General features: G+C 39.5%; 3 protein-coding genes across 4 annotated transcripts; 1 reads left to right on the top strand and 2 right to left on the bottom strand.

Annotated features, from left to right (window-relative positions):
* Nucleotides 1–2,200: 2,200 nt before the first annotated feature.
* On the bottom strand, nucleotides 2,201–5,484 carry rsph1 (radial spoke head component 1). The gene is made up of 8 exons (XM_030787585.1): nucleotides 5,443–5,484; nucleotides 5,257–5,370; nucleotides 5,056–5,161; nucleotides 4,819–4,909; nucleotides 4,534–4,669; nucleotides 3,521–3,592; nucleotides 2,522–2,636; nucleotides 2,201–2,229 (listed from the first exon to the last, which is right to left on the bottom strand). Exons 1-8 carry the CDS (start codon nucleotides 5,482–5,484, stop codon nucleotides 2,201–2,203), a joined length of 705 nt encoding a protein of 234 aa, XP_030643445.1.
* A 1,081-nt stretch (nucleotides 5,485–6,565) lies between these two features.
* Nucleotides 6,566–13,394, top strand: zgc:152951 (uncharacterized). Of its 2 annotated transcripts, none has more exons than XM_030786198.1 (11): nucleotides 6,566–6,729; nucleotides 7,363–7,610; nucleotides 7,787–7,901; nucleotides 8,794–8,946; nucleotides 9,375–9,539; nucleotides 9,998–10,071; nucleotides 10,288–10,485; nucleotides 10,875–11,012; nucleotides 11,115–11,204; nucleotides 11,330–11,473; nucleotides 11,633–13,394. In XM_030786198.1, exons 2-11 carry the CDS (start codon nucleotides 7,371–7,373, stop codon nucleotides 11,759–11,761), a joined length of 1,446 nt encoding a protein of 481 aa, XP_030642058.1. In that variant the 5' UTR covers nucleotides 6,566–6,729; nucleotides 7,363–7,370; the 3' UTR covers nucleotides 11,762–13,394. The 2 variants fall into 2 exon arrangements, with proteins under 2 accessions (XP_030642058.1, XP_030642057.1); XM_030786197.1 differs by lacking the exon at nucleotides 6,566–6,729 and adding an exon at nucleotides 6,804–6,852.
* Nucleotides 13,395–16,111: 2,717 nt separating this feature from the next.
* htr1fa (5-hydroxytryptamine (serotonin) receptor 1Fa) lies at nucleotides 16,112–17,218 on the bottom strand. Its single transcript, XM_030786783.1, has one exon. The coding sequence runs from the start codon at nucleotides 17,216–17,218 to the stop codon at nucleotides 16,112–16,114; it is 1,107 nt and encodes a 368-aa protein (XP_030642643.1).
* Nucleotides 17,219–22,447: the final 5,229 nt, after the last annotated feature.

Below are 22,447 nucleotides of genomic sequence, written 5' to 3'. Positions count from 1 at the left end.
TTGGTGCTAAACAAAAAAAACTTGCTAGTCCAGAGGATGGGTAGATTATGGGGGGTGCAGTATGTTAAACTGCTGAAAGTTCTGAAAGACTGTATTCTCATTGTTTCACATTGGTCATGTTAAATGTAAACTATAATCTCAGAAAGCCAATTTGTGTACCGTTTAACAAAGCAAAAGACATTATTTATAGTTTATTTTTCTTTGCTTTTGAAAATCATGTTACAGTATGGCTTTTGATTGACATTTTGGGCAGAAGTAGCAAAAATTGCTTGCTGTAAACGACAACTGTCAGTCGAGTTTGTTATCAGAGCTCCACTGTTCCACATAAAATGTCAGTCAAGTGTAGCAAATCAGTTGACAACTTATCGCTCTATTTTTCATTTCACATACATTTTTACTGCTCTCTTTTTCAATTCACATGCATTTTCATCACCTCCATTTTTATCAATTAATTTTTGTTGCTTCCACCCTTGAGGCTACTCTCCTTAAATGATAAATGGCAATTTTGTGTTGTGAATGATGAATGATGAATGAAAATGATTAAACATGGCTCTTTTCATCACATCACGACTGTCATAATAAATCGGCTTCAAATTAATCAAATCACTTAATAATTTATCACTCTATTTTTCATTTCACATACATTTGTACCGCTCTATTTTTCAATTCACATGTATTTTCATCACCACCATTTTTAATCAATTAATTTTTGTTACTTCCACCCCTCATAACAGAGACAAACGAAAGATTATTCAAAGAGTGACTGAAGAAAATCACTCAAAGAGACCGCGAACTAGCATACACCTTGTACTAATATAGTAAGGTGTACCTCATATCGGTTCCAGTGAAGCTCTCTCAAACTTACAAACACACAAACACTCACTCACTTAAAAACACATCAACCCATTTTCCAAAACCAAAGAATTACTGACCTAGTTCAACAATCACAGAAAGCATAAGATCTATTTTTTTACGTCACAGATAAAGTCTACAGAGAGGGCAGCTGATACACAACCAGAGTGTACGTGCACTGACAAAAAGAAAGCCCTGGTCTTATATATGAAATATCTTTTTTTTCTCCCTTGGTCTCCTCCCTAATGAGTAGAGAAGGATCCAATTCACATCTTAGAAATTTCATCATGGAATGTAATTAAATACAATACAAATGCAATGGTATCAGAATTTTCAAAAGTGACTGATTTACAGTAAAATCCAAGCTTTGACAGCTGTGTTGTTGTGGTAAAAGAATTACATCAACATCAATTTTACGTCAATGTCACATCAATGCTTTCATCTATTATGCAAATTATTAAGCTCTTAACAACATTTTTTATTTCAAAGTGATACTGCTGTATAATTCAGTTTAAAAATGTTATAACATTCTTACAAAACTGTCACTCTCGCAAACGACTAGATTGTGTAGTGTTTTAGACTAAATGTTTCATCTTTCTTTCTTTCCTTATCAAATATAACAAAATCATATATTATGTGCAAGGGTTTATCTATGAATAATTTTGTTGAATAGCATGCGATTGGGTTGGGGAAGACCTCCCCTGTCCCATATTCATCTCAATCTTGGCCCAGAGGCTGGGGCATGCCTTTCATATTTTAATACTATCTCTCTTTTGCAATCAATACATTTTTTCAATACGTCTTTGATTCTCATGTGAAAGATTCATAGGGTTGTTTCACGCAGGGTGGTGAACAGCAGTTGGCTCCAAGCTAAAACCATGGATATTGCCAGTGAGCCTGATCATAGTGTGATGTCACTCTTCATAAAACAGCCTGTTTCTCAAATTATTCTCAACCCGTTACATTATAGACACAGAACATGCGGCTTCTACTTCTGCCAGTGTTAAGTCAACGCCTCAAATGCCTTCTTCACTGGTTCACCCTGCCCCGCCATGTCGCCACACTGCACAGTATACTGCCCTCTGCTGTCTTTTTTAGGAAATTATACTTTTTGGTTGTCCGGATTTGGAACAGATCTCAAAGTCACTTTGGTGCTCTTTGAAGAACAGCAATAAGAATAAAAATTTCTTACAACAATAGATTTTTAATAGAAAAAAGTGGATGGAATTGTGTGTGTAAGTGCAGAGAGAGTTACTCTGTTTACACTGAGTCTTCAGTGGTAGTTAGCTGTTATCTGCATATCTGTAGTTGGTGTCTTTCTTCCCTTCTGTTCTTGGTGCCTGTTCAATCATTTCTCTTGCTTTGTCACATCTTGATCTATTAAGACAAAACGCAGTCAAAAGGTCACTAATCCAGTCACATACAAACCTCACAATCAGCAAAAATAAACATCTCAAAATGCTTTTGCTATCAATACAGTCAAAATTGTTACTGCTTTATAAATCTGCCAGTACTATAAGCTGTGCGACATTTATACTACAAACAGTCTATTCATTCTTTCTATAAAATTGTACAGTGGTTTATATATGTGTTTGTGGGGACTGGTGGCCAGGTGATCCCAAGCGTGTTTCTTTTTTTTTTTTTTTTTAAGTACAGAGTGTTAGCTCACCTGAGGGGGCACAGTCTTTGGGAGGAGCCCAGAGTAAGAGGCCAGAGATAGTTTTGGGTTTCCATTTAACAAGTGTGGTGGCAGGTGGCTGCTCCTCTTGCTCATCCGCTCTGTCCTGTGGCCAATAGGACGACATGGTTGTAATGTACATAAAGGCATTCAAGGCCTGTCTATCGTACCAACATGCTTAGATGTTTTGAGTATCTTGATGTGCCTCTTTCGGTACTCCGGTCTATTCTGGGCTATATTTAATCTCAGAAAGGTTTGTGACGAGTATAATCTGCGTTTGGGAGCCCGCAGTAACACTGAAAGTTTTAAAAGCACATCAGCCTCAAGAACATCTGAAACTCCAGAACACGACTCCATAAGCTACTGACTTCTCAGGTCAAACCCTGAGCCTCCGTGGGCATGCATGAGGGCAAGCATGGGAAAATAAACTACGCTATGACAGAGAGGCACAAAAGCAGTCCGTCGAGTTGGTTGCCTTGGCACCTCGTCTCCAGAGGTCCCAATGGAGAAACAGACCTCTCCCGGGGGCGGGCGGGGTGAACGCGACCTCACGGCCCTCCCGTCTTTACTGGTCGGCTCATTAATTGCCGGCTGGAGTTTCAGTGTACAGACAGATCATTTCAAACAATAACATAATCATGTTTTATTCAATACCAAAATGTCATCCCTTGATCTATGCTCTGAAAAACAAAAGTAAATTTGATATCAAAAAAATAAAAAAGAGGGACACATGAAAATGAAATGAACCCTAAAAAAAAAAAAATACTTTCACCACCAGCATGGCCAAAAATTTCTTTCTTGTTTTTTCTCCTCAGATTCGTTTCATAGATTTGTTATTTTAGTCTTCACGAGAGACCAATTCCTGTGTACATCATGAAGACAGAATGGTTTAACTAAACTGAAAGTGAACATGTACATGGGCCAAAATGTATATTAAACACCCACTGATGGTCGCCTAAGTTCACAAAGTCAGAATCAGCTGTACCGTACCTGATCAACCTGGACATATTCTCCATGCAGTTCACAGCCGATGTCAAACACATACTTCCCTGGACCTAAGGGCTGAGGAAAAAGCAAGCTGCTTTACTGGTAAATGAAAAAATGAAACATATACAATACATAGTGATTGATCACAATTAGGGAGTACTCAAGTGATATACCATAACGTTGCAGTATTCTCTTTGCAAGCACACCGAAATTGCTGACATAATTTAGGGTCATTAAGCACTTCCGTGGGTACAGTACACTCCTAATTCAATCCAAAACATGTTTGTTTTATAGGATGGTACACAACGGAATTCACTTTCATTGTCATGGACACTGTTGTATGCTAAGTGGGGGATAAAATATATATGTATATGGAGAAAAATTTAAAAACACATTTTAACATTTTTACAAAAATGTCCTTGTCAGAGCAAGTGAAAGCTAAAGTGAGAACAACATCTTTATGTATGTAAATGGGCCAATCAGAGATGGAAAAGTAGTTTACAAAAACATTTTAAAACCAATCTCCTCAAATATACCAGTAAATTTTGAAGCATTGAAGCTATGTATCCAGAATGTCTCCATTTTGGAGAAGGGGCTGCAATCTATTGCTGCCTCATATAAAAGCTTTGATAAATTCAACACCTCTACATGTAAAAGCCAGTCATCACTGGCATGCATCTCTGCAAGGGAGGTGTCTTGCTAATGGATAGTCCAAATTTCTCTTTCTGATGGCATACTTGTGTTCATCCAAGCACTCCCTGACATGTCATTTAGAACATCCAGAATAAAAAGAGGCAAGAGCAGGGGCATGTCAATAGAAAAACAACATTAAAAATATTGTGCACACAGCTGAAAGGTCCACCAGTTCACATAAGTGTTGTGCTGTACTTGCTGACATGCACAGAGATGTAATGTAAAAAGACATGTAAAAGATGTTTATGATGTTCATTCAAAAGCAAGTGTCCTTGTAAACAACAATGATTAAAGGATGAGGTGCAGAGAAAGCCTGGGCTCACAAGGTTATTCTTGAAGTTGCCCTGATATCTGTGGTTCTGATAAACGAATTCCCCAGCAGACTCCATCTTGCCCATGGCCCAAGTGCCTTTATATTGGGTTCCTGAGGCATGGTAGGTGTATATGCCTTGACCATGTCTGAAACAGAGGGAAGGAGAAATGAAAGTAAGTAAATGACACGACATTTGGTGGGTTTTATAATCAAAACTAATTTAAAACAATTTTACTCCAATCAGTACAGCACAGTACTGATGCGTTTTCATATTAGGAGTTAATTATTACTGCACCTCTGGTGCTGCTGCCATTCTCCATCATAAGTGTCTCCATTACGATAGGTATAAACACCATGGCCCTGACGCTGGTCATCCACCCAACTCCCTTGTAAACAAGAGAAAGTAAGGGAGCGAGAGAGAGAGCAAGAGAGAGAGAGAGAGAGAGAGAGAGAGAGAGAGAGAGACTCAACCCTCTGACAATGTCATGCACCATCCACAATATATTATTTCTGATGTCTCTCCCCTTTGTACCTTCGTACTTGGATCCATCTGGATACTCGAAAATGCCTTGTCCGTGCTTGAGGTTCATGTAATATTCACCTGTGTATCTGGCCCCATTCTTGAACCTGTATGTGCCCTACCGCAAAGTAGGGTTAGTATAAAAATCGGTATAAGTGAGACAACGGTCGAACCCAGCAATAGACTAAAAATACATCTTGTAAATCAACTTACTTGACCACATCTTTTGCCGTTTTCATACATTCCTTCGTATGTGTCTCCGTTGGGGAGCACAGCTCTCCCCAAACCATGTCTCTGCCTGTCTTCATTCCGCCCGCCCTCATACTCCTGTGTGATTTAAATATTTATTTTGATGTTTACTTCAAACTCAGAGAGAATGTTAAGATATTAAAAACTCACAGCAACATATCCTCCAAAATCCTCTGATCCTTCATCTGACATGGTAAAAGTCCGCGAAGAAACCGTTGACAAAGGGGGTGCTTGTTTACTGTTTCCATAACAACATGTGAACTTGGTCATTGCACATGCGCAGCAGCATTTGTCTGTTCGATGACAAGACCTACCTGAGTTTTTATTTTCACACCTGGGGAGGGATGTTTATGTACCAGCAGTATGAAAGGTTTCACGTTAAAACGTGATAACTTATATTGTTATAACAAGAAAAGTTTCTTATTATGATTTGATGAGTTTGTATGTCGTAATAACGTGAAAATATCTTGTTAAAACGTGAAAACATCTTGTTTCAACATCTTGGTATATATCTTATATATATCTTATATATGTTATATATATCACAATAAACCTGTCACGTTATTGCGTGATTATGATCCGTTGTTCTTTTTCTGGCGTGGTAGCAATACGCTGCCGTATTTATGTGTACGCGTGTAGGACTTTTTTTATTGTTTTATTGTTGTTGTTTGTTTGTTTGTTTGTTTGTTCTCAATAATTATATTTGCACCTCTTACAAACGAAATGAAAACTGTAAGTGGTTCTTTAATTTAGCTTTAAGCATAATTTCCATACCAAATTAATTATTCATCCGTGCGTGGACCTCATTTTCAAATTTTTAGACGACTGATTAGTAAAGCCCAGAAATTAAAAGGCATGAAGATACGTGAGAGGTTGAACATTTCACCATAAATTTGACTTTTTCCCGACTAGTTGTTTATTAACCATTTACAGGAATTCAGGGACAGACATGCATCCCATATGCACACTCCCTTCATTGTAAACCATTTGAATATGGAATTTTAAAACGCCAAATAAATGATAGTTATGCACTTAAATCTGTCGAGTGATAGCAAATTTATCTTGCACCCCCTTGACAGGTGCTCGCGCCCTCGGGGCCCGCACGTTGAAAATCCCTGATTTAGAGGGTCAGCTTCGAATTGGATTGCACTTTGATTCACTCACTATCTAAACCGTTTATCGTAATCAGGGTCGCGGGATTGCACTTTGACTTGGTGCTCAAATTCTGCATACAGTGTCACTGGTCCTTCTACTGTATTCATGCCTTGGGACTTTTATTTGGAAAGCAATGTTGCCTAGCAAAACGTTGTTACTATCACCGCCTTCACACTGGATTCGACAAGCTGAAATGTTAATTATGAAGACTTCCGCATAAACAGACTGCCCATGAAGTATGAGGGCTGAGATCAATATCGAGCCCAGATGTTGATCTGTAAGGTAAGACTGAGTTTGCTTGATCGCTAATATTTAACCCGGTGTTTTACACAGATAGTCGTAAAAGCAGCAAGCTAAACGCGACCTCGTAAGTAGCAGAAACCTTTACGGACAGCGTCAGCTAAGGTACGTATGACAGTGGCTTAACTGGTTTAACATTTACGCTGTTCCTAAATTCTCTCCTGTTTTTCCGTGTTTGATCTACGTTGGTTATACAGCTAACCACTTGCTTTTTCACGTCTCAAGTAGTGTGAAGTTAATTTAGATATGTATCGCTTGCAACTTATGGTGATACTCAGTTGAGACAGCCGCGTTGAAGTTAGACTCAGTGGAACGCAGTTTGCTATGGCTGTCTTGGGAGATAATCAAATAAATATATCAGTGAGACACATGGGGGATCGGGGAATTTAGTCAGCATTACTTAAATGTTCTTGCTAATGTAGAGGCGTGAATGAAAAAACGAACTATCAGTTTGACATTTCGTTAATGAAGAGGTCAAGTTGCTAGTTAAATAAATTGTATTCCATTAGGATATTGATATAACCCACTCTGTTTGTTTCTTTTTTTTATTATTATTATTCTCCCTCAATGAGAGAGTAACTGCAGTAAGCAATGTCTTTGCGCTTTGTTCTGTAGGTATTTTGATGGCTGAGGTTGAAAACCGCCTAGAGGGACAGGTAACTGTTTACTCAGTTCCAGGCTGTCCGCATTGTCAGCATGCAAAGAACACTTTGAAGAAGTTGGGATTACCTGTATGTGATGTGAATGTGAATCAGCACCCTGATATCCGAGGCCGAATCAAGGAACTGACCGGCCGCAGTACCGTGCCACAGATATTTTTCAACGGCGTTCATGTGGGGGGTAATGACGACCTCCAAAACCTGGTGAGAACCATGACTGCTGATAAGCAAACTAAACAACTGACTGTGTAGTGGAGGCATTCCAAGTTATAGGGTGATATACCCTGTGTGCACTTGGAGACAGCACTGTAGCGTGTTGTGATTCCTTTTGGCCTGTGAATAGGCAACACTAATGAGAAAACTGCATTTGTCATCCTCAGGCTCCTGATGAACTTGAACGCCTGATTCATATGGTACAATCACAGCCTCTGCCCTCAGATGCACTGCCTCTGCCTAAAGAAGATGACACAGACATAACCGCGAAGGAGGAAGGAGGTTAGAGCAACATTTTTTCCTATTGCTTAAGTGATTTGCCCTTACATTTCTTTCCTGGTTCCTCATACTTCACAGCTGAATAAGGCAGCAAGTTAATTATCAAAGAGAGCAGATGACAGAAGCCTTGAGAAATTGAGGACAATTAGTAGTAGTAGTGGTAGTGGTAGTACAGAAATGTCTTTACCCATATAGCAGTTCTACTGTAATATGTTGTTTGCTGTATGGAACAGTTGACCATCATCATAAGCACTGATTATTTTGAGGAACTTGGTAAGAATTAATCCCTGGAATGTTTACGACGGGTGCATGTTAAACTGTCTTTCTCTACATCACCAGTTGTTTCTCCAAGTATGCTCTGTCCTTCCTTTCCACTAGGCTGATTAAGCGAGTAAGGGAAACAGTGAAATGTAATATTGAGTGCAGCACCTGTAACGCCTGACCAGATCTCCTTGGTGCCCTTTCCACCCCAACCCAGTGTTTATCCCTCACATTACTGGCCTGCATGAAATTCATAGCTGGACAAATTGAATTTGTTTAGTTTTACACATCATGACCTATTTCTCAGAAATACAGCTTGGGTGTCGCTCCCTGGAAGAAAAGAAAACTGTTGTCGTGTTTTGTCAAGTCTTGTGTTCTGAACTGGAGACTCGTGAGGTGGTTAAGATATATATAAGTTGGGTTTGACTCCCTAAATTTCTCTTTGGATGAAGGCAGATCAACAGCATTCAGAGGAAAGTCGCGTATGCTGACTCTGTGTTGTTTTAATCCTGATAGCACTTTGTAAAAGTTAAAAAGAAAAAGTTTAAAAAAAAAAAAAATCTCAAGTAAATGTCTACATGGGCATAGTCTTCCACTACCTGTGAAAGCATGGCTTTCTCTGCCTCTTTCACAGAGTTTAAGTGTGAGAGGGATGCTTTTGCGGACATAGTTGAGGAGTTCAAGAGCAGCGGGCAGATTGGCACCCACTGGAGGGGATTGAAAGTATACAGAAACAGCTTCACAGGAGAGCAGCTGCTGAATTGGCTTGTCAAAGAGAAGGGTGTGGGTAAGTTTTTGCCTCTCTCTTCAATCAGCCATTGGAGAGAAACATAATCAACTAAAACATCTCCTAAAACAAAGCAGTTGAGTTTAGAAGCCTGTCATGGCCTGATTATTTGAGGTTACGAAAACATTGCGGTTTCCCCCTGTCTCCATGATCTAGTGTAGTAAGCATTATAATGACACAACTAAGTGGTAATGTTTTCATCACTCACAGGAACATCCTTTTAGACTGTTTATGGATTAGAGCAAATTTGTGTGTAATGGCCTAGTTTGATTCAGCAGTATTTTATACAGTCTTCTGGTCCATTTGTGATGCGTCTTAACTCATGACCAGGGCTCAGACCATAGTCTTCCTCAGTCTTTTGTCTTGATGTGTTTGGCGGTTGCATTGACCCACAGAACAGGCTAACTCCTCTCCCGTGCACTTTATAGACACAGAGAAAGCTGGTGAGATTGCTCAGGGCTTAAAGGACAGGAAGCATTTTAACTGTATAGTGGGTAAAGGGCTGGAGAGTAGCACCTTGCTCAGGCTGCTGGAACACGAGCCTTGCGCAGCACTCAACACGGGACAAATGGCAGCATGCAGCCCAATTAAGGGTACGTATGGTCAAAAGACTGACACTTGCCGTTAGCTTTGCTAGGAGAAACGAGCTAACACCCTTTCTTTAGAGTTTCTAATAAATGCTGTGGGTCTCGATGGTCGTTGTTCCTTTTCTGCAAAGCTTTTGCTTTATGCCATTCTCCATATAGTGTTTTCCTACCATGTGGTCCCTTCCCTCAACCCCCTCCCTCCTCCCCAAGTTTTTGCTACACCTTCTACCTTTAAACCTGCTTGGCTCTGCATGTAACCACCTAGGTTGTGTCTCCTCTCACCCTTGGGACTTCTTGGTACAACCAAGCCTGTGACCTCTCAATGAAGCACTCAGTATTTTTCTTCACAGCTTGAAATGTAAATAAGCTGTTTGCGATATTGCAGCTTATCTTTAAGCGCTGTTCTTAAAATATATACTTCAATTATGTGTGTTTACTTTTTTTTTTTTTTTTTTTTTTAACAGCCTCTGAACTATCAGAGCTCCTGCGGAACCTAATACTGAAACTCTACTCAGACCACCTTTCTGCTGATGGCAAGGTAATGTAGAACTGAATCATTTTCAGTATTTCATGTCTATCACATGTGAAGCCGTACTGAAATTCATTCAGCACCATTTAGTGCTCTTTGCATTGACAAATGCACACCAGTGGAATGGGCTTGAAAAATAGTAGGCAGAGTTTGAAATGTGAGGGGGTTGCACGTTCAGACTCAAAGGGGCGTGTCTGGTGTCTGATGAGTTTCTGTTTCCGGCAGACGGTGGATTACAAAGCCATGTCTCGGAGTCCGAGTTTTGAGCATTACTGCGAGTTGGCTGTTCAGCTGCAAAGAGTGGAGCTGCTGTCTCTTAGCCGTGAGGAAAAACTGGCCTTCTTCATTAACATCTACAATGCTCTGGTCATCCACGGAAACCTGCGCATTGGCTTCCCCAAGAACGTGTGGCAGAGGTACAGGGTAAGAGCATGTGACAGTCACTGAACTGTATATGTATGATTCTGCTTAGGAGGAGTTTCATATTACTTCTAGATTTCCAGTTTATACAATAATCATACTAGGCTAGAGACCCCACTCTGAGAAGTAGGCTTTCAAGGTTGCATTAGTCAGTTACAAATGTTGCATTACAATCATCTAAAAAAAACGCTGCATTTCTTTTTTTCTTTCTATTTTTTCTTTTCTTTTCTTTTTTTTTTTGTTGTCCACAGACAGAAAGGTCATGTTTTTCCATAAGTCTGTAATGTAGTAGACCCAAGGTACATATTTTCTGTTATTTCTGTACATTCATGTGGACCTTGAGGGCAGTATTAGTCATTTGCATGCTTATGGTTTGTATGTCTTTGTTGCAGTTTTTCAACTATGTGAGCTACATGATTGGAGGGGAGGTGTTCACACTACAAGATATCGAGAACGGAGTGTTGCGAGGAAACAGAAAGGGCGTAGCACAACTGTTGAGGCCCTTCTCAAAGAGTGATCCTCGATTGCAGGTATTTGTCAGTCTCTCAGTGTTGTCCCCTCCTTCTCAAACCTGTGAAAAGCTGCTGTGGACATCTGAGTGCAAGTCTGTGTTTTGTTTCACCGTCCACCAGGTGGCACTACCTGACGCCGAACCTCTTATCCATTTTGCTTTGAACTGCGGTGCAAAGAGCTGCCCACCGATCAAAACCTACACGCCGGAGGTACGGTTTACTCTTCTTCAAGAAAAGCATTCACAGATAGTTTATTGTTATACAAGCAGAATGTCTTTTGTGGTGCGCTGTGCCGATTGAAATTGAATGATTTGAAACTATGGGGCCTGTAATAGGGGATAGACGGCCAGCTGCGCACTGCTGCCGAGGCCTTTTTGGAGAATGATGATGGCTGCATGGTGGACACTGAGAAAGGAGAGGTGAAGCTAAGTCAGATCTTCAAGTGGTACAAAGCTGACTTTGGTGGCACGGATGAAACGGTTTGTGAAGAATGAAAATCCCATAACACAACTATTTTAAAAACCTCACCTTAAAATGACTTAAAACACACACACACACATACACACACCTTTATGGACTCAAATAGGCAGAAGTAATAAGTCATTTGGATTTTTTTGTTGTTGTTGTTGTTCTTGCAGCTACTGAACTGGGTTTTAAACCACATGGGCGAGTCACCAAAGAAATCAAGTCTTCAGAGGATCCTGTCTGCAGGGAATGTGAAAGTCGGCTACATACCCTATGACTGGACCAACAACGGCACAGAATAAGGCCGCATTTCAACACTTCTCTCTGCTGTTGCACTACTTCAGGGTTGCCATCTGTCACGCTTCATAGATTCTGCGGTAGAGGAAGTTTCCCATTGACCAAGTGTGGCAGGAAACTGTGAAATCCTCTGCTTCTCTACTAAGATCACAAGCAGCTTCTCAGTCCCGGAATTAAATAGAAACTTAAAATGACAAGGTCTCCCGCTCCTCTTGAAGGAGATGGCTATGCATTCACCGCTCACCCCGGCTCCCTCACATCCCAAAGAGCGACTCGATCTAGAACTTTCTCATGCTCAACGTGTTTACCGTATTTTTCGTTGCGCTTGTTTATGAAATTGTAATGCATTATCATTTCAGGCGAGTGTAATTGTCAGAGTTTGCTGTGTGTCACTAACTTAAGTCATTTATTTATTTATTTATTTAACTGATTATGTCCTAATGATTGCAGAGCTCGTACTGTTTTATCAATGGGAAAATAATTTGTTGATCGTTTGTTCGTCGCTACGGAGACGCAAATGAAATTTCTCAATGTTTTTCGTGAGAACGGTCTGCGAAGTTTCTCTGATCATGACTTTTATCTTATCTGTGTGTGAAACTACGTCAGGCACCCACCGCTCTTTTGCTCTGTCTTTGTTTTTTTGTTAACCCTTCTGTGAAAGCCATATTGTAAAAGACAGAAAGACTTTGTTGCACAAAACCGTCTGCAATTAGAAGCCTGTCTTTCTCTTCTAGTCACAGAACACTGCTTTGAGAAAAAAAAAAAAAGTCATAGATATGTTCACTTGTTAATTTTTTTTTTTTTTTTCAGAGTTTCAGACATGAATGATTCTGTGTTAGTGCAACACTAAGAATTTTTTTGGTTTGTAGTGCCACTTCATCCACTCGAAATTAGAATAAGCTTTTTATTCAAGGTCATTTTGATATGAAATATGTAAGTTAAGGGTGTTTTGTTGTAGTGATTCTAAGGCCTAGACTGTGTCACTACGCTTTGATACTTGACGGTTTGTTGATTGCATGCATCTACTTTGTCTGTAATACAGAAAGTTCTTGAAGCCTCATATCCTGCCTTTGAGGTTGACAGTCAGACTGTACACCCTTATGATGAATTTCTCAAGCTTATTCTGTGGCCAGACAGATACAGATCGATAGTAGGATATCATGTTTGTCTTAATCTCCATTCTAATCGTGCATGTTTTTAAGAGTAGTTTCTGCATGTAATCTGGTCAAGCTTGATTTTTGTTTTTCTAGCCAGTGCCTTCAAACCTAGCATGGAAGTCTGAATCTCAGTGACCCCACCCCCCCAACCTTGTTTAATATGGAAAACCCCAAACTCTTCTCATTTTACTAACCCTTTTTAATTAGGTAGGTAATTTTTAAACTTAATAAAACACTGAGTTCCTGGTTTATCATGGCCGACCGGTTATCGTTGCTGCAATAGGCATGTGAACGTACAATGATTTGAAATTTAAAAGGTCTGACACTTTCCTATAAAACTCAAACTTACCTCGTGTATTTGTACCTATCAGGAAAAAAGTGACGCAAATATTAGTCATTACTGTGCTCATGCTCTTGCATGGACTGAATTTGTATATATCTCCTAAGCAATACATGATGGATGGAAGATGAATATGCAATATTTTAAATAAAGTATATCAATGAAATCAAGGTGTTTTTTCCCCATGTGTGATCGCCTCATTAAACAGTTACTTTTGGTATATATGATGAACACGACAATCTTTCTCTGTTTTCTAAATCTTTGCTTCGCATTACTAGATGTTGAATTAGTTCAAGTCAAGTCTTGGATCTTAATAATTTTTCTCCAACACTTCTCCTTTCTCTTCCCATGCTTTAAGTTCTTTTGAAAGCAAAATGGTTTTAGGTGTCATTTATGACCATCTGCAAAAAGCTGTAGAATGCGCATTAAACTCTAAATATCATTTGTAACAATTATAAACCAGCAAATTATACCAATGACAGTAGCACTCATACTGTAACACATTTTCTAATGGTGGTTATTATTATTTTCTGTCAAATACTTGACATCAGCTATAGGCATCATTTTGGTAGAGAAAACCCCCTTTGTCCATATGTCACAGCCTGCACCTTGGTTTGGACTTTTGTTTTGAAATGTCTCGTGCTCCTGTTCTGTGTCTGTCTCTGCCCCTCACCTGATCCTGTTTTGTTGTATTTATTAAGCTCGTTTCAACCTTGTTAATTTCCACCAATTAGGTTTCTCCAGTTTAGTTCTCCTCTTGTATTTAAGCCCTTGTGTTTGACCTGTCCCCTGTCTATTGTTTTCATTTGAAGACACTGTTTGGCTGCACTGGTTTTGTTCATGTTTGCACCTGTTTGTTTATCTGCGTTTTGTAAGTAAAGTCCTCCCTTTTTGTTACCACCATCACTGTGTCTTGTGTTTGGGTCCAGCTCCACTGCACGCCTGACACCATACTATGAATACATGGCTCACAAAAAGTGAGATTTAAGTGAGCAAAAGACCAAGATCAAACTGCACATCTGTAAATCGAAAATGATTAAGGCAGTGCCTTCCAAATCTAAGAGAGTGAATAAAAGGTGACTGAATAACTCCAAAAAGAAAGGTGTAAAGAGAGAAGAAGGTAGAAGTTAAAACCAAGACAGCTGAATATGGATCTTGTAATCCACTGATGAGAATGAATGTGGTTGTACCATGACTTCTGAAAGTTAGCAAGATTTTAATCTGGTTCTTATCTGTCTAGTCTTCAAAAAACAACCTCTACTGTGCCATTTGTTATGCGACCTACTGCTTTGATCAGAACTGCACCACCTCATATCGTCTTAAACATCTGAACCATTTTCAAGTACTGGTATATGACATCATTTGCAGATGTATCTTTCTTGTAATACATACATCTAGGATAAAATACAAAATGTACTGCTAAAATACACTCCATGTTCAGCCAGCTGGATGACTCCCTGCCTTGACACCTTTTCGCAGTGAAGTAAAACTGCCTTTGTTCCTGCTCTGTTGTTTTATTGTTCAACTGCCAAATGTAAAATGACATTAACTTTTTCGCCAACATTCAAATGGTTTCTTTTCAGCACATTCTAAGGTCTATTAGAACGAACATAGGAAACAGTCTACCGTGTTTCCCTTTGGAGGACCACCAGAATCTGGAGCAGGGTAGTTCCTGTATGTTTTAATGAGTTTTGAATGTCTTTTGTTTGTTTATTTATCTGTTTTTGTTTGCTTGATTTTGGAACATTTGGATTTTCATTCATTTTTAGGCTTTCAAATATTTATCTTGTGTATTTATGTTCAAGCACCTTTTATATGTCCATACTATACATTAATTCCAATGGTTGTCCCCCCCTCCCATTTTTCAATGGTCTGTGAAATATGTAGTAGGGTAAGATACTGTTGTGATTCCAACTATTGAAACCGTTTATTAATTTACTGAACTCTTGGGGCAAATGGATGTTTATTTAAGAACTCAGTGAACAACTGAGAAAAACTGTAAAAGGTTGCCACTGAATAACACAACCAACTAAAATGTTCTGAGCATGTTAAGTGGCCATTCGTTATAACAAGTGACAGAGGACTATTCAGGGACTTTTTCCCTGCTTTTGTTGTTGGGTTCAAGTGAATTTGCTTATCAAATGAGTTAAAGAGAACCTGTTTTTGAATCTACTGATAAACCTACTTAGAAGTGTGCCCACATTTGCTTAGGAGTGGTGACTAATATTACATCAAAGAGCATTTCACAGTTCACCAGCATGTACTAAACCAATAGTACTCATTTACAATGATGTATCTCATCACCGTTAATATTTCAACTAAAACTCTGTTCCTGTTATGTTGTTACTGTAAGAGTACTGTGTTATAGAGACAACTACTTCTATACACCAAATGGGGCTTCTAAAGAATATTTTGGCACAAAGTGGACACATTGACTTTTTATTCCATACACTCATGAATAATAAGAACTCTTTTTTGCAGAAAATACAATATCATATTTGATGTAAATTGTGATCTGTTCAGTTTTGGAAGGTAAATTCAAAGTAATGTAAAGCAAATTATAAGAGTAAGCTTGCTATACAGACATAAAAGCACGCAGCAAAGATGAGTTCTTGTCCTAGACTTGCAAGAATCTACTACTGGCAGATAAACATCTATAGCACTGATCTCACATGTAAAATACTGGCAAGACATGATCTACAAGGAAAAACTTTGAAAAAAGTATCCCTTGGGTGTCCTTGAACCACCTACCTCTGAAAAACTTTTAGTTCAATTACATTACATTCTCTTGGAAGATTTTTTTTAGTCTCAGAGCATCATGTCAATAGTTTCGACACAAGGTAATTCCGTTCTTTCGGTCAGTGTCTGCACTTAACCAGCTTTTGAAAGGCTTTTTTGAAATCCTCATTGAATATGGTGTATATGAGTGGATTGACCAGTGAGTTGAAGTACCCCAACCAGGTCAGAAAGTTTCCCAATTTCCTGGAGGGTGTACATGAGGAACAGGTGTTGGTAATCACCTCCTGAATGAAGAAGGGCAGCCAGCAGATGACAAAACCTCCCAGAATAAGACCTAAGGTGGTAGCTGCCTTCCTCTCCCGTCTTTCCCGTGTCCCCGAAATACGATGTCTGTGAAGGGACTTGTCCCGGCGCCAGTCGAACGGAGAACTCTTGGCAGTGATACGCACATTGTCCCCCTCAGTAGATGGCTCAGACCCGGACCTCTCAGGAGGGCTGAGTGTATCAGGGCTCTGGAGCTCCTGGTCTGAGGACTTTGGAAGCATGTGTCCATTCATTTCTGGATTTCTGAGACAGCTGGCACGTCTCTTGTGGTAGAGGGATTTAGCTGCCTGGTAGATCCTATAGTAAAGAATAAGAATGAGTATGAGGGGGATGTAGAACGCTCCAAAGGTGGAGTAGACCATGAAGCCAATGTGGTCGTGCTTGATGAGACACTGGGTCTCATTGGTGGCTTTGTGGTGTCTGTAAACTAGAGGTGGTATGGAGATGAGGACAGAGAGGAGCCAAACTACAGTGATCATGAAGGCAGCTCGTCGAGAAGTCCTTTTCTGGGAATACTCCACTGCATGAGTAATGGCGCGGTAGCGGTCCACAGCAATTGCAGCAAGATGCAGGATAGAGCAGGTACAGCAGATAAAGTCCACGCTCAGCCAGATGCTGCACATGACCTGACCCATCACCCAGGTGTCCGTCACTATGTAAATGATGCTGAAGGGCATAACCAGGATGGCCACCAGTAGGTCAGTCACAGCCAATGAGCAGATGAGATAGTTAGCAGGGTGATGGAGCTTGCGGGTGACGATAATAGCGGAGATGACCATTGAATTCATGGTTGCCGTCAGCATGGCCACCACGGAAAGTGTGAGGGAAAGTAGGACCATCTCAAAGGACGTTTCCCCAAACCCCACCCGAGAATTGTTCACATTTGTGCAGTTTGGAGCCATGCTTTTGGACCAGATATTCACATGGAAAGAGACAGGGAGAAAACAAAAGAAAAAGAAAAACATACGATTGATGATTCACTGTATTAAATGATCGCTTGACTTTGTTCACAATTTGCTCAAATGACACAGTGTAAAAACATTTCATTTCATTTTAATCTGCCATGCATCAATTTGAGCCTTTGATGAACGTAACACGATATTATGAAGAATAGCAGAGCTTCATCATAACCTCTTCAATGCCAGTCAGCTCTCTGTAGAGAATAAGAATTCAAAGTGCCATTGTTTGAGCCGCTGACAGGATCCAGCATTGCATGATTTGGACACTTGACTCTTCCTACCTGGAGAAGTGCTGTTCATCCATTTGACTGTTTCTGTCCTTTTGCGTCAGAGGAACTGTTATGTCATCGAGCCATTATGTCCTCACAGGTCGACCAAAGAGGTGAAGATGGTGCATATGTCATCAACCACCAACAGGTCAACGTCTAAGGGTCATAAATTAAGAAGTGAGAGTTTGTGTTAGTGTGTCAAAGGGACCTTTCCCTCTGACGTATCATCTTTTGCAGGAACAGGGCCAGGAAATTGATGCCGAGCGGCATGATTATTTATCAAAGAGAGGGGCTGTCATTTTTTTCCTTCTAAAGCAGACCATGGCTGCTGTCTTTGAAAAGGAAATTGGGATGAGTGAGGCCACGGAGCTCAGACAAAAGAGCTCACAGGGACACTCTGATTTGAAACATTTCCCACTTGCTACAGCAGTTGGTCAGGGCACACGGCTAATTTTCATTATGGATAGAATGTGTTTAAGTGCATCCGTTGCATGCTCTGCTTCCCGACTTGTGCCATTACCAGGGCACTAAATGGAGCTTGGCTGATTATACTATCAAAGGGAGAACTAACAGAGGGAAAAATGAATTAAGCCGTGAAAGGATATAGAGCCAGCATATATAAAACATTCACAGTTCAGCATGATTTAACCAGAATTTTTAGATACACAAGAATGCCACATCCATATCATTTTCAGCACCTAATTTTCAACCAGAAATTGTAAAGAACATTTAAAGTGAGCATTGTAGACAGTGCAACAGTCACCCATTTATTTTACTCATCCATAGGCCATTCACTTATTACATACTGAAGATATTGTACTGGTAGCGGGGTGTTTCGCATGATGCCTGATATATGATTTCTCATACCAATATCATGAATGTTACAATATTATCTCCTTATTAGCATGTGTGGGCACATTCTGCTATGATTTGTGTTACAGAGGAGTAAAAGTCAGAAAAGAAATGAACTCTAACAGCCCTGATTCCCAATCAGATATGTTACAGTATCTGTTACTTCAGATTAAGAAATTTCTGAAAATTGTTTCTAGGACAGGTCTACTTGAAGTCTAACTTGCAGCTATCTGTAATTTTCCCAGTTTTCCCATGATTTTCTCTTATTCTGTAGGGATAAATGTGTTCAACTGTTTAACTTTTATATAATGGAAGATGTTGACTGCTGTTTCATTATTTTGTAGACACTCAGTGAATTGTAAATTGGGCTAATTCCTTGTGGAAACGCTGAAGGACTGACCATAAGAGATAAAATCAGTGGTTTGAAACGTACTCATTGTAAAGCCCAGGCTTCCTCTTCTCATCATTTTCCAAAGGGATGACTGGGTATGGTTGTCATAGAGACAGGTTTTTTTTTGGAGGGGGGGGGGGGCTTGCTCCAAGGGAAAAAAAAAACATGTAACCCACAATTTACCTCAGACATATTCCACCACTCAACCTACAAGTTGTTTTAGCGCTAATAATCTCAGCCAACAGCAAGATAATACTGATGCAAAACATTTACTGAATGGATTTCTTTGCAAAGATGAGGCTCTTTTCATTTAAACATAACTGTACATCAGGGGTCAGGCCATCACTTAATATTTTTTATTGTACAGTTGACAAAACCAAAATAATGAAATATTCAAGGCTGTCCAGTGTGAATATTTCAATAACCATCTCCTGAATTGTAAAAAAACTCACATACCAACATAAATTCTGAGATCAAATTTATCGAGATCAAATATTCAGCTTGAAAGAAAAAAGCAATGTACAAAGGAACACTGAGTATGCCAGCCTCTACTGAGGGTATTGAAAATAATGTAGAAATAGTAGTCACCAGGATATTAGTATTGGACAACTACCTTCATTAGCATCAGGCATCCTTGAACCGTGTATTCTTTCAACACAGAATGTCATTCTTTTAAGATAAATCAGCTGGATTCTGAGCCAAAGACACTCTTCAGAGATGAGGCAGTTAATGGAGTGGATGAACACAATGCACACTTGACGAGATGTTGAATTGCTTATATTGATTAGGCAGTCCTTTTCAATGAGAGGAGAAGAAAGTTAATGATTGGTCAAGTTTATGATGTCAATACAGATCTTTAAAATATACAGAAAAAAGTTGTCCTCAGTACTTTCCATGGCTGCTTTTTTGTACAGTGGTAGGAGTTTGAGAACTAGGAATTTGGGCAATTTACCTCAGCTGACAATCTTGGAGAATCTTAATTCTCTTTGCTCTCTCTCTCTTCTCCCTTACTTGTCAACTAATGCCTGGAGCCTGAGAGCAGGATGGGTTCCCTCTTAAGAGCAGTGTGTCTTTGGTGTTTTTACCTCTGGGAGGGCTTTCTAGCCTCCATTTCTGTCACCTTTGTCAATCTTAAGCTTGAAAAAGGAGAAGAAGGAAAAAAATGGCCTGCCATCATTTTGACAGAAAGAACAAAAAAGTCTGTGAAACCCTTCAGGAGTCAGGCAGAAGGGAAACTTGTTTTTTACAATTTAATCAAACTGAAATTATGTAAAGAAGTTACATGATTTCATTTTTTTTTCAATATCTAAGATTATTAAGGAGCAATATGGTTTGTTCACAATTCTGGATCATACACTCAGACTACCTGTTTAAAGTCAGGTACGAAGATGTAAGGGAACTATACTAATGTTATTTAGACGTCCCTCTACTCCATAATGCTTTATGGAGATACAGGCTGACTTCCACCTTAACCATGATTTGGTTTCAACACGGCTGCCATGAGAGCCAAATGACTATATATATATTTATGTAACTAATGTATTTATCAGCAGTGTACCCAGTGGCTTTAAGACCACATGTGACCCCACTGTCATAATCACAGAAATGATGTTGTCCAATCCTAAAATGCATCAGCCTCTCGCTAATCCATTTTTCACTCAGACAAATTTTGTTTAAAGTTACCATAGGTAAGACCATGGGTATAATCCTTTTACATGGGCAATACTGTCCTGGGGGTCATTTTATATGACTGGGAATTTAATCTGGACTACTTGAGATGTTATACACTCATCTCTAATGCTATAAATGAGTCAGCTATATTTCTCTCTCTCTCTCTCTCTCTCTCTCTCTCTCTCCCTCTCTTCTTCACTTTTTCTCTCTCCGTTTCTGTGTGTATTGTTATTTATGGTGTATATTTGTGAACGAATGGATGTGGAAGGTTGAAAGAGCTTCTCTAATTACACTGTAAGCAAGGCATGCTTGTTCGAGGATGAATTCAAATTAACCAGCTCAGTGTGCCCACTGCATACTAAATGTGTCTAATGCATACTTCCTTTGAACTTCCAGGATGACGCCAGCACTAATCTATAAAGCCACCGCTGAAAACAATGACCAGATAATATTAATTACTCTTACAGGAAATATGCCATAAGAGACACAAATGTTGATGGTTTACGAAAAATGGATGAGTCAGAAACGAATACTAGTCTAAGCACGTTTATCCTGTGCCACATTTTTCCCTTTTTTTCCTCCACATTGCAATGTTCTCAAACAGAATAGGCTGAATAAAATCTATTTATGTCTGCAAAAAAAAAAAAAAGGCGGGGGGGGGGGGGGGGGGGGGGCTAGAATAATACATCCATTAGCAGTGAAGGGACATTTGATTCATAACATGCACAACAGTTATTGCCTAATGCTGACAATTCAACATGTTGGTAATTGCGGTAAAATCTAAATTACAGCCACAAATGACTCGTGTAGCAACAGAGGCTCCATGCTCTGCTGCTACATTCAGGGAAGTTTGACATTTCTAGGGCTGCACAGAAGCCGAAGGGGATATTGATCATATAGAAAAAAAAAACAAGTTCATTTTTTATGAGAGCACTTAATGATTGCTGTTTCCATTAATGAGCAATTGACATCAGTTTCAACTATAAGGGCCAAGCACTAAAGTAACTGAATGAGCACCTGATAAAGAAGCTAACACTTGCCTGAAGAGAAATAGAGGATCACACAATTACTACACTAAAATAGATGCCTTTGAGTTTTCCAGTTAGAGGACCTCCAGTGAAATCTGTATTCCAACGTTGCAGTTATTGACACGGTCTGCCACCTTGAACAGAATCACTTTTAGGTGCAAACAAGCTAAAGAGAAAAAACATCTGTAAGAAATTTCAGTTGACTACATTTCTTCTTCTGTTCTATAAGGTCTGCTTACCTCTTTCAATTACAACTGTTGAATACAATGACGATCATCTGTGATACTGGAGGGACAGAGATGTATGATACATTTGGGTAGCAGACAGTTAAAGTGAGCATACAGCAGACATGTGGTTTTTTTGGATGAAAGCAATGCAAAACAGGTTCAGAGGTATAGGGTTTCATCCCCTGCTCATATCAAAATCTATTTTAGGACATGATCGTGCTAATCTCTATCACTGCCCCACATCAGGTGACAGTATTTGAAATGCTTTTGTTGGTGAATACAAAATGGCTTCTGTCTACTGAATCGATTGCGTTGTGAGCTTCAGGAATCGTTGGTTTTTGGTTGTCCGAGGAGCTCACAACAGTGATGAAAGACTGTTGGATTAAGTCACATTTGTATCAGAGTTTTACAGTGACTATTCCCAATCAGACTTCTTGATGTCTCATGTTGTAAGAATTAGACATGAAAGAAAAGGCTGATTTCTTTCTTCACTTCTACTTCATTTCTTTGATTCCAGCATTAGCAAAGTATCGAGGCTTTAATAGACAGGGGCTTTGAGTAAATCCGTCTTTTCTGTGACGCCCTCCCAAAAAAATAGGATTCAAAACCATTTTCAGACGATTCTGATCTCCAAAAAATGAAAAGAGTTTTCAAAAAGCATAGCTGAAGTTGAATGCCATATTCCAAAAAACGGGTTGATATCTTCAATATTTAAATAACAGATGACTGCTACA

The sequence above is a fragment of the Chanos chanos genome, chromosome 10 (genome assembly GCF_902362185.1).
Source record: "Chanos chanos chromosome 10, fChaCha1.1, whole genome shotgun sequence".
Lineage (NCBI taxonomy): Eukaryota > Metazoa > Chordata > Actinopteri > Gonorynchiformes > Chanidae > Chanos > Chanos chanos.
This window is presented reverse-complemented; position numbering and strand designations above follow the sequence as displayed.

Coding starts and splice junctions, on each gene's coding strand:
- rsph1 (XM_030787585.1), bottom strand. CDS start 5,484: ATGTCAGATGAAGGATCAGAGGATTTTGGAGGATATGTTGCT. Junction 3,593..4,533: donor GCAACTTCAAGAATAACCTT/GTGAGCCCAGGC, acceptor CTTTTTCCTCAG/CCCTTAGGTCCAGGGAAGTA. Junction 2,230..2,521: donor CAAAGACTGTGCCCCCTCAG/GTGAGCTAACAC, acceptor TTGTCTTAATAG/ATCAAGATGTGACAAAGCAA.
- zgc:152951 (XM_030786198.1), top strand. CDS start 7,371: ATGGCTGAGGTTGAAAACCGCCTAGAGGGACAGGTAACTGTTTACTCA. Junction 7,902..8,793: donor AACCGCGAAGGAGGAAGGAG/GTTAGAGCAACA, acceptor CCTCTTTCACAG/AGTTTAAGTGTGAGAGGGAT. Junction 11,013..11,114: donor AGAGTGATCCTCGATTGCAG/GTATTTGTCAGT, acceptor ACCGTCCACCAG/GTGGCACTACCTGACGCCGA.
- htr1fa (XM_030786783.1), bottom strand. CDS start 17,218: ATGGCTCCAAACTGCACAAATGTGAACAATTCTCGGGTGGGGTTTGGG.